Source organism: Trachemys scripta, chromosome 8 (genome assembly GCF_013100865.1).
Source record: "Trachemys scripta elegans isolate TJP31775 chromosome 8, CAS_Tse_1.0, whole genome shotgun sequence".
NCBI classification, from domain to species: Eukaryota; Metazoa; Chordata; order Testudines; family Emydidae; genus Trachemys; species Trachemys scripta.
The window spans coordinates 85,488,528-85,500,541 of NC_048305.1; the positions used below are offsets into that span (position 1 = coordinate 85,488,528).

General features: G+C 43.7%; 1 protein-coding gene across 2 annotated transcripts in view; it reads right to left on the minus strand.

Annotated features, from left to right (window-relative positions):
- ST6GALNAC3 (ST6 N-acetylgalactosaminide alpha-2,6-sialyltransferase 3) overlaps nt 1-11,401 on the minus strand; it is a 336,438-nt gene extending 325,037 nt beyond the window's left edge. For both annotated transcript variants that reach the window (XM_034778727.1, XM_034778729.1), the window contains exon 1: nt 11,186-11,401. In XM_034778727.1, coding sequence (XP_034634618.1) covers nt 11,186-11,203 — 18 coding nt within the window. In that variant the 5' untranslated portion in view covers nt 11,204-11,401. The remainder of the gene's footprint in view (nt 1-11,185) is intronic.
- Nucleotides 11,402-12,014: the final 613 nt, after the last annotated feature.

Here is a 12,014-nt window from a genome sequence, read left to right on the forward strand (position 1 = left end):
AAAAAACAAAAAAGCAGCTCACTTTCCCGTAGAGTGTCTCAGGTAAGAGCCTTCTGCAGGGAATGGCATATCAGCTCACCAGCTCCCACTCTCATGCTCATGGCCAAACTTTGAAATGATCTAGAGATTTACTTCAATATTTTTCAATAAAGTAGCCAGGCACTAAATATCTTCCGATGTCAGTAAGATATGACAGGTAAGAGCAGTTTTAAAATTCTTACTGCATTTGAGAGGCATCAATATCAATCTTTCTGTACTATATAATCCCATTTTTCCTTTCTGTTAGGAACCTAGCAGCAAAAATTCCTTCAAGCCTCGTTTGGCCAGATCATCTAATAAATTAAAGTAGTGTGAATTTAAGATGACCATTTCAAGATCTGAGTGAATTGTAAATGCTAGTAATCGATATTTCTTTTGTATTGAAAATAGATCCAACCACAAAGCTCAAGTTTCACAAGAGAGGGTATGTGATCTATTACCAAGGCAAGAAACAGTTAGCTGCCTGTTTCTTGATGGCAAAGATCCAGAAAAAGAGTTTAGATATACAGAAATATACTGATGTTCCCAGAACAGAGAAAGTTTGAAGAACTATATGGACCAACATCCAAGACCAAAAATCCAGCAGACATCATCAGTAGCACTGTACACTAAATTTAAAATGTTCAATTAGAATCTGGTTCTTTAGATATCATTGTAACGTAGTGTAAGGGGAGATTTTGACAAACCAGTAAAGTGCCTGAAACCACTATTGTTTATTGCTAAAAGCAGCCATGTCAGCAGGCCGTAAAGTGGCCATGCAGCAGCCTTAGCTTAACCAAGGCAGGAGGGGAGGGGATTTTGGGTGCCACAGAAAGGGCAGCTTGACCCGCGTACTTCCTGATAAGAATAGTGTTGAAATTGCTGATACATGCATTTTAGGGTCCTCAAGGTGTGCAAAGTCTGAAAAAAACACACCTCGTTAATCAATGACCAGAAGGAAACCTCTTCCTTGACCTTTGAAACTGCTTGCTTAACAAATTTTCTTTAAGTGACATGTCATTGTATTACTAATGTATAAATAAGGGGGGAAGTTTGAGGCAGGGGACTCGCCCTCTGGATGCATCTTGTGTTCCCCACCGGCAGACAGGCTGCCACTGTGCCACTTGAAAGCCACACTCAGCTTCGGTAATTCTCGAGGGTTGGGGGTGTTTTACTAACCTGTTGCGGACGTGTGTAAGTGCTTGAGTCTAAGTAAAGTTTAGCTTTAAGTGAAAGCACTCTTGTGTTGTCCTGTTTGTGCCAGCCATCTATTGGTCGGACAGCCGTGTCTCCCCTGATTTATTTCCTGACACCACCTCACACAGAGTAAAAGTTACCAAGAGCTTTGGGTTGAAAGAACCCTGGATAACAGTAGCATTGTTGCTTCATAAATTTTTCAGATGTTCCCTTGCCTACAGTAAAGCATGCAAATGAGCTGTACAGATATTGTATATACATGTTGTCGGGGCAGGACAGGAGGGTGAGGAATGGACCTTTTTGGAGCAAGAGCATGTGGAGATGTGCCCTGGACAGGCTAGCTGGATAGCATGCAACTAACTCAAGTGGAGGGTGGGATGGCTAAGAAGTGGGGGGCCTTCACAGGGCAAAGGTCCAACATGAAACTTCAGAGGGCCAGGGGTACATTCTCTCCAAAGGAATGCAAGAGAGGTAGAGGACTTCTTGAAACACCGCGAGAGATGGGCAGTCCCATGCACTTAGCAAGCATGCCTAGATCCATCCAGTCTCACTTCTCATAGTCCAGGTGACAACAGCCAGGACCAGATTCCGAAGCACAACACATTCAGTCATGAGGAACCGTACTTATTGTCCACATGGATGATCAGCAAAGCTGGAAAAGAGGAGCTTTAGCTCTACAGCACTGACCTCTATCACTTCAGCTAAGGAGCAACTGGCAGCAGAATGAGCTATTATCCCATATATGGACCAGCTCCTAGAGGGAGACATGACACACTTTGCCAGTGGGTAACTATTTGTGAGACAGCAGTGGCATGTTGGTTACGTGGATTCTATTTCTGGCTCTTGGCACAGAGTACAGTCTAGTGGTTAGAGCAGTACTTACAGGTAGGATAACAGACAGATTTAGCACAGTCAGAAAGGTAGTGTGGCTAAGTAGATAAGACCTGGCTCTGTCGTGTTAAAAATCCGGGTTCTCCACTGCCTGAAGTGACCCTGTGCAACCTCTAAGGGCAGCATCCGCACAGCTGCACCAATTCAGCTGCGCTGTTGTAATGCTTTAATGATGCTCTACGCTGATGAGAGAGAGCTCTCCCGTTGGTATGGTTAATCCAGCTCCCTAGGAGGCCATAGCTATGTCACTACATCATTCAGGGGTGTGGATTTTGAGAACCACTGATCTTGACTAGAGAAGTTATACTAGTATAGCCTTAGTGGGTAGGCATATGATTTTTAAATAATATAGTTATACTGGTAAGCTCTAGCTTGAATGCAGTTACTCTGGCATAAAGGTGTCTTTTTCCTAGTATAGCTTATTTCATTTCCTGAACCAGAATGAACTAGATAACTAAGCACTTTTATACTAGTATAACTAAGACCACAATAAAAGGGCTTTGACACTAACTAAACCAGAGTAGTTGAAACAGCAAAACTTCCTAGTGTAGACAAGCCCTGCAGAGAGACAAAGTTCGTAGGAGTTTAAAGGTGCAGTACATAGGAAGCAGAGGCACCCATTTTCATAGAAACACACATCACAAAAATGTAACCGTTATTATTAAAACACTCCCAGGTGTGAGTTTTAATGGTCCATTAATACATGCTTTGAGTGGCTTCACAGTGCTACTAAAGCGTGTATTAATGAGCCAATAAAACACACCCTGTCATTTCTCGATGCTATATTATCCCATCATTTTGGTAATGAAATGCTCTTAAATCTGAATATACCATAGAGATGGAAGGAGATAAAATCACTGGTAAGGAAAAGGTTGAGAAATGGCAAGAAACTAACATGAAGTTTGGTTTCTGATTTTTCATATTAAGACTTCAACACCAATCACTGGGGAATGAATTCTCATCTTAGACCAACTCAGCAGGACATTCCTTTGCTATAAACCTGCCAGGCTTTCCATAGCATAGGTGTAACGTATCAAAGAGAATTTTAAAGAGGAAGAGATCCAAGACCGCTGTTCCTATACTATATCAACCTGCAAGGAATGTGTCATTAAAAGAAGAAAGGGGGAGTATAAATATTTCACTCTGCATCCCTTCTTCACAGATCGCGGTGCCCATGAATTAAACAACTTTTTCTAGTTACACCTCTACCCCGAAACAACGCGACCTGATATAACACGAATTTGAATATAACGCGGTAAAGCAGTGCTCCGGGGGAGGGGGGACTGTGCACTCCAGCGGATCAAAGCAAGTTCGATATAACGCAGTTTCACCTATAACGCGGTAAGATTTTTTGGCTCCTGAGGACAGCGTTACATCGGGGTAGAGGGGTACTTCCAACTGCTTTTTGAGGCAAGACTCCTAGTCTACACCTTGATTTTTGTTGAAGGCTCTAGGGTTCAGCCACCCATTGTTAATGCAATGAAAATGTGTCTTTCATAAGGAGCTACCTGCTTCATTTTACTGTTAGTGAGGGCAGGGCTACACTTAAAAACGTTGCATCGGCACAGCTGCACCAATGCACGTAAGTGAAGAAGCTCCTATGAAAGACGGGAGAGCTGCTGCCATCAAAGTAGTTAATCTACCTCTGCAAGAGGCGGGGTAGCAATGTCAATGGGAGAAGCTCTCCGGCTGAGATAGCACTGTCTACACTGGGGTTTAGGTTGGTATAACTATGTCGCTCAGGGATGTGAATTTTTCACACTCCTGAGCGACCTAGTTATACGGATATAAATCTGTAATGTAGACTGGGCCTAAGATTCTCTTCATGGCTGTCCCCATGTCACACTCAGCAGCACATCACATGCATTGAGTAAGTATGCAAAACTTACCCCCCTTTGAATAGGGATTGCTTTTAATGGTAACAAAACAAAACAAAAGCCCTGCAACTCAGCCAAAACTTTCTCCTGAGCTTTGCTTGTTCTTGGATTCTCTCTCTCTTTCTCCTCAAAGAGGGGCCCTGGGGATGGATGAAATGACTCAATAGATCAGGGGTGGGCAAACTTTTTGGCCTGAGAGCGGCATCGGGTTTTGGAAATTGTATGGAGGGCCAATTAGGGGAGGGGGTCATGGCCCAGCCCCCGCCTCCGGGACCCCTGCCCCATCCAACCACCCCTTCTCCCTGTCCCCTGACTGCCCCCGGAAGCCGTGCTCCTGACTGCCCCCCGCCGCCCCATCCAACCCCTCCTCTCATTCCTGACTGCACCCCCAGGACCCCTGTCCCCATTCAACCCCCCTATTCCCCACCCTCTGACTGCCCCAACCCCTATGCACACCACCACCCCTGCCCACCCCCCCGAACTCCTCTGCCCCCTTACCGCGCTGCCTGGAGCACCGGTGGCTGGCGGCGCAACAGCCGTGCCGCCCACCTGGAGCCAGCCACGCCATCGCCACCGCTCAACACAGAGACCAGGTCAGGCTGGGCTCTGCAGCTGCGCTGCCCCAGGAGCTCAGAGCCCTGCTGCCCAGAGCATTGCGCCAGCGGCGGAGCGAGCTGAGGCTGTGGGGGAGGAGGGACAGTGGAGGAGGAGGGACAGCGTGGGAGGGGCTAGCCTCCCAGGCCAGGAGCCGGGCAGGAGGCTCCCACAGGGCGGATGTGGCCTGCGGGCCATAGTTTGCCCACCTCTGCAATCAATCATTTTCAGGGTTCTACAACTACCCTGAATAAGCATGTTTGCCAAATACTTTTGCTAAAGTGATCTCTAGCAAAATAGTTATCAACATTTTAAATAGAATTATACCTGGTCTCCATGTAAGTTTTGTGATAGTGTAACGATTTTGGTCAGGGCGGTAATTACTTAATCCAAACAGTCCTATCATTACAACTCCTAGGGTGGATACAGGTTTACTGGTGTAAAAGTAGCTTATACCAGCATAGCTTATTTAAGAAAGGTTGCAGAGGCTCATCTGTCCCTCTGACCCCTACCCCAGGCTGCTCATCCACATGGGCACTAATGACTCTAAACAGATCGGCAGTGGCTACAGTGTTCCGGGAGAGAGGGTGAACGGGTCGGCGGCGCAAGTTGTGTTCTTGTCCAACCTCTCGGTTGAGGGTAAGGGCATCCTGGAGATGAATGCATGGCTGCACAGGTGGTGTCGACAGGAGGGCTTTGGCTTTCTTGACCATGGAAAAGGAGGTCTGCAGGGAAGAGATGGGATCCGCCTGACAAAGAAGCGGAAAGAACATCTTCACACACCAACTTGCCAACCTAGTGAGAAGGGCTTTAAACTAGATTAAAAATGGGCAGGTCAGAAAAGCCCACAGATAAACTCACCTTTTTTATGCTTAATAGAAGGCTAGATGTTTGGAGGAGGACGAGGGCATGGAAAATTACAACAGGGTCATAGGAACAACAAGAGTGAAATCAGTAGCGGAATCTGCTCAACAACCTAAATGTTCATAAACAAACGCAAGGAGTATGGAGAATAAGAAGGAAGAACTGAAAGAGATTTGTACATAAGCTAAATTATTATTGAATTGGCATCACAGAGAATTGGTGGGATAAATCTCATGACTGAAATATTGGTATAAAGGGATGTAGTTTATTCAGAAAGGACAAGTGGGGGAGGGGAGGGGAAAGAAGGGGGTGTTGTATTATACATCAAGAATACACTTCTAATGTCCAGAAGGAGGTAAGAGGCAGATCAGTTGAAAGCCTCTGGGTGAACTCTCTAGATCCCTTCCAGCAATACATTTCTTTGATAACTCTCCTGAACAGTACAAATTCTTCCTATATTTTCCTCACATGATAATTTCTTCCACCCCATATGCATTCCATTACAAAAAAATATAAATTAAAAGGAGTCTTACTGACCTCATCAAGAGTGAAAAATGGCAGCTATAACAACAGAAAACTCAGAAGACTGATCCTTTACATTTATGTAGCACATTTCATCCCTAAAGATGTAACCATATACTCATGGGAATGGCTTCATCCACCACTCAAGTACAGCTGCCTGCCAAACTGCACATGATTTTAGGACAGACAGCTGGGGAGAAATACACACTAAATTAAACTGCAGGGACAATAGAGCTTGCTGAGAATCCTCTGTGCAGAGGGATCTTCTCATATGGAAGGGAGCCACGAACCCTGCTACGTTCTCTTCCCTCTGGACACTGCACAGTGCTCTCCACTGGTTGAAGCGCAACATGGAGGAGGAAGCAGGCAGTGGGTGGGCCAGGATGGGCTGTAAGGCCTTTCCAACAGAACCCTCTCCATTATGGGAAGTACCCATCCCCTCCCTTTGCAAACATGGATCCCAGGGGGATGCCAGGGACCAGGATCAACATGGATTCACAGGTCTTCTACATGGATAGCTCAACCTCCTGCAGATCCCCAGGAGCTGGAGAGTGTGTGGGCCAAACCTATGGCCTGTTCTGCATGGTGTGGGGGGGAAACAAACATCACACCTCAGACAATGCAGAAGTTTGGGAGGAAATATCTGTGAGCCTCCCCTTGCAGAGTTTCTCTCATGGGACGGACAATCAGGCCCCTAGTTAGAGGGGCAGTATGCTATCATCCAAATGGCAAAGACACCAGGACTTACTCCCTTGAACAAACATTTGCCTGCAGATACTAGCATTATTTATATTGCAACAGGGTCTAGAGGCCCCAAACAGGTCCAGACCCTATTGTGCTGGGCACTGAACACACATGGTAAGAAGACAGTTCTGGCTCAAAGAGCTGACAGTCTAGGTTAAGAAGAGATTCAGCCTGGGGGTTTAACCAAATAGACTGAGCGGGCAGTGGTGATAGAAGAACTTGGTTGCAGAGCCTAACTATGGCCCCGATCCAGAAAAGCACTTGAACATGCTAGGCACATCCTTAAGAGTTTGTCTACACTTATTGCACTGCAGTAGCACCTCTGTAGGGGGCTTTAGTGAAGATGCTACTTACACCAATGGGAGAGCTTCTCCCACCGGCATAGATACCCCACTCATAGCTATGTGAACAGGAGAAGCCCACCCATTGACAGTGCTGTTTATACCAGGAGTTCGGTCGGTTTAACTGTGTCGCTCAGGGGTGCGGATTTTCCACACCTCTGAGAAACATGGTTACACTGACATAAATCCGTAGCGTAGACCAGGGCTAAATGTGCAAAATTTGACTTTTTAAAGGAAGTTTTAAACAACAGCTACGGATATCAGTAATCCCAGCTGGCCACCTGCTTAGCCTGCCTTGTGAGGGGATATGTACTCTTACATTCTGCCTTTGCACCATGTAGAAGTGAATGATGTCCTCAGAAAATACAAATCCTTTTATAAATACAGGATTTTACGTGGGACAAGCTTCATTCTCAATTTCACGTATGATCACTGGGGCAGCATCGCCTCCCAGCAATCAAAAGGCATTCATGAAATAACCTCTATTCACTGTATTGTAAATGTGCATCATATATAAGTGGGGAGGAAACCGCTTTCTAGATTCTGTATTTAGCTCTTTGCTGCATAGTTGTCCAGGACAAGAGCAGGACCTAGGCGCACCGTGCCTGGGATAGAACTTTATGACAAATTCTACCATATCAGCCCTATGCACTAAAAATAATGATTGTACCACAAAGACAAAAACACACTCCCATGAAAAGAGACAGTTTGGGGAGAGGAATGGTATAATCCATAAAAAATACCCCGTGATTCCCCCCCCCCCCCTTCAACCAATCTGCCTTCTCTTAGGCATGTAAAAGGCTAATGTTCACATTAAGTTATTTCTTAACTTGCTTTAAAATATTACAGCTTCATTTGCTTTAAAATATACAACTCGACATCCTCCGCAGGTGATGTCAATACAGAATATAAATAGACTTCAGTAAACATATGTATAGTCATTCTTGTAGCACTTTCCCATGCAAAGCAGGCACATATGATGACCATTCTCAAAGTGAGCAGAAATTGGTGCTTGTCTGAAGTCATTTCCTTTATTTGTTTACAGGGCCGACTATTAAAAAGTCAATATTTACCAACAGTTGACACAGCAGAAGCTGTGGTCTCTCAGACCTCACCAGGGATAAAGGGGACTTTTTAAATGGCAACCATTAAACTTATCCAGTGTTTATTGCTGTGGCATGTGGGAGCCACAGTAACAATTAAACACAAGATAAACTGGTTGTGTCCAAGACAGACTAGGTGAGTGAACTGTGGGTCTGCCATGGATTTTATTTAGAGACCTGCAAAAAAACAAACATCCCTTGTGCTGTGCCCTACAACTCAGTAATTATGGACTCTGGCAGATCACTAGGAGGAGCGAGCGTTGCTGTGTCCACTGAGATAGAATGCCCCACTGCTGATCTGAAGATAAAGTATCAGAAACCCTCAGCAGAGGAACCCTCCAGATCTTAACTGATAGGACAGACAAAGACCTAACAAAATGGCAGCCCCTTGCCTCAGATAACTCACTCAGAAGTATTTACACTTTGATAACCTCAACATTTGTAGCATTCCAGGTATTTCCTATAGTATGGATAGTAAGAAGGGAGGACTCAGTATCTTTTTAATGTATATGAAACTTCTAATAGTCACCATTGTCCTTTGTGCTTATACAGTAATTTGGATCAGAGGATCCCAATGCACTCTACAGACATTAACCAAATCTCCACACCCTTATGAGGCAGATGTTACTCCAGTCTTCCTACAAACTGAGGCAGACAGTTATGTGAGTTAGTTGAGCAAAGTCACAATCTGTAGCACAGCTAACATTAGAACACAGGCATCCTGACGCCCAGTCCACGGCTCTCTGCCTGTATACAGCTGTCTTTGAAAATTCACCCCCACAGGACAAGCAATCCTCCACCCAGACTTCAGGGTACTGACTACAATGGAGCCAAAAGAGCTATATAACATGAAAACCAAAAAGGCAGAGTACAAATGGGAGCAGGACAGGTTTGGTACATATTCTGAGTTTCATCATCATGTTAAAACAATTTGTGAAGTCCCTTTATGGCGTCTATGGCTTTCCTTTTATGCTAGGTCTGAAAAGTCCTACCCATATGATAAAGCAAGTGTTTATGGTTTGGAGGTTGAATGAAAAACCTGTATATTGAAGTGAATAATGAATTATTTCTCTCTCTAGGCAATTAGATTATTCATGTAGCTTGTCTGGCTGGAAAAGTCATGCCTGCTTTACTGCAATCCTAATCTCCACATATCTCTTTCACTTTTTATCCTCACACCTGCCTCTTTTAACAAGATTAAGAATTAGACCAGTTGTCTGTTAGAGAGCACTAGCCGTTCTGTGGTACCCATTGATTTAAATTTAAAGGATCAGACCCCCAGTGGACCTCTAGGGTTTTGGAAAAGCAGGATTATATGATAACAAGGAAGGCCCTGCAGAGATCAGATGTGTGCAGATTGGCTCTGCAGAAGGGGAAGAATGCTGCCACTTAGGGTAAAAGAACTTTGATTCTTCCTGCAAAGGGGCCTGCTTCTTCACGTTTCAGGCCAGAGGGAAAATTTCTGCAGAAGAACTTTCCTAGTAGTAAGAAGAAGTAGTGAAGCTAGTGATCTAAAATATACATCTATATCCTATTCTGGATGGGTGGCAGATATGACTACCAGTGACATTTAAGAGCAAAATATATATTTTTTATCTTCGTGAATCCAGGCCCAATTGCGAGAGCTTATATTTCAAGTCCCAGATCTTAATTTATCAAATCACCTGTTTCAACATTGCCTGCTCCTGGGAGTTAGTTACTGGGACACTTCAAGCAGCTGAGGCAGCTTTCAACATATTTATTAATAAAAACTGCAACAAGCTACACGTGCATGAAAGCAAACTACGACACATGCACATACTGTTTTACAGAGGCACTGGGGCAGGAAAAAGAAGGACAATAAAGGGGGTGTTTTTTTTTTTTAAGAAAAAAGTTCGATGAAAAACAAAATCATCATACGAATGTCGTTCTCGGAGAAACAAGGATTGTTATTATTTGAAGAATATTGTAAATTCAATATTTGCAGTTCAACAACTTTGCAGATATTTTGGAGAAAACTGCTATATCAGGCTGTCCCAAAGCTTGGAATATCAGTCCTTTGTTAGAGGACTAATCAAATTGAAAATAAGGGATCATTTGCAGATAGGTCTGCATGCCATGCTTTATTTACTTGGTTGAACCGTGCCGTGCATGTGTTTAAAATATAGGTATGGAAAAAGGTGGCAGTCTGCAGGTCAATCAGACCCTTCTTTATCTTTAAACCATGGAATAAAAAACACAAGTGTTTTGATAGTGATTCCCCGCTGGTGAAAATAATGTAATGAAACAAAGATTCATTGTTTTTATCAGCTTTGCACTTCCACCTCCTCCCATCGGATTCAGTTCTTCAGTAGTGCTATAGAGATGCTCCCATCTACAAAAATATATTGTTTGTGAATACTTTTCTCTTAGTAAAGAAAGCAGCTGGGAAGAAGGTGTCTGACAGGAAGATGTTAGTGCAAGATAAGTTTCTGTTCGTATTTGTTGGCATAAAGGGAAAAATCCTTAAAATAGTGACCCTAATTAGTGCAATTTGGCTCTAAAATGTAGCAGCATATGGCTCTTATGTAAATTCAGAAGGGGAGTGTGCTTAGGGAGCAACTTGGTGCAGCTTTTGTAAGCCTGCAAGCTTTTCTTTAAAGCAGTAAGTCCTGCACGTTGTGGAAAGAAAAGAGCTTCACCGATTTTGTCTTTTGTATTGTAAGTCTGCTTCCCTAACGCTATAGCTCCTGAAGGATTTCAGCTCAAAGTCAACTAAGACAAGACAGAGCCCTGCACCCCCTTCCTGCTTTCCTATTATTTTGCACACAGTCCCTTTTCCACTAGCTGATAGCCTGCAGTTCTGACAATGCAGGGAACAAGGAAAAGAATGGCAGAACAGGGAAGCAGAACACAGCTGTGCGTTTCAGAATCTCTCCATATTCATTTGCCAAACAAAACCAATACTCAAAGAGACAGCTAAGATTAAGATGCAATAGGACCACATTGAATTCGTGCCTCAGAGCAGCAAGGGGCTCCTTTTAACAATGCATTCAAGCAACAGATAGAGATTTACCTTCAAAATGCAGGCCATGTTCTTTTTCTATCCTTCCTACCACAAAGCAGCAGGATTCTACTTTGTCAGAAACAGTTCCAGTGTGAGGCAAAAGGCTGGTAGCGCTGCAAAACGGCTATAGCCTACATTCCTGAAGATCCAAATAAGGGTACCACAATTCTAAGATCCGTTAGTCCTATTAGTCTTTTCATGCCCTGTTTGTTCCACCCATCAGCTTCTACCACTGGCTAGAAGCCAGCTCAGCACCTCCCCGTAGTCACATGACTGAATTTGACTCATGACTCTAGCATGTATTTTTTTTAAGCTCTTGGATGCTTTCTATCATATGATATATACCAAATGGCAATTTTATAGCGTGCAGATGTCTGAGGCATTTGAAAAGCAAGCTGCTCATTTACAGGGAATCCAGATTAGTCCCTCTAAACGGATCAACAGCAAATATTTCTCTCAGTCATGTCAGAAGAGTCCAAAGTATCTCTCTGTTATTAGGACTGTACAAATCTTTACGTTGTTATGTAATGTTTGTTTGCATTCTCAACCCTCTTTATATTACTGGAATTTGCCTTTTTCTGGAACACTGTAACTACCTGTAAAAATGAGCCACTTACCGGGAGTAACCCCCATAAATATCCCATGAGAAATCCTTCTATTGTGCTGTGTGTATCACTTTGTATTATAGACTCATATATTACTGAAAGGAATAGGAAATGGTTTGAACTTGGGTAAGTCTGATGACCGCTCTTTGAACTGTCTCTGGCATTTGTTTGAGCTTACCTGGACTGCAGAGAAATAAAATGAAAGCTATTACTGAATTCATCTTCCTCCATCT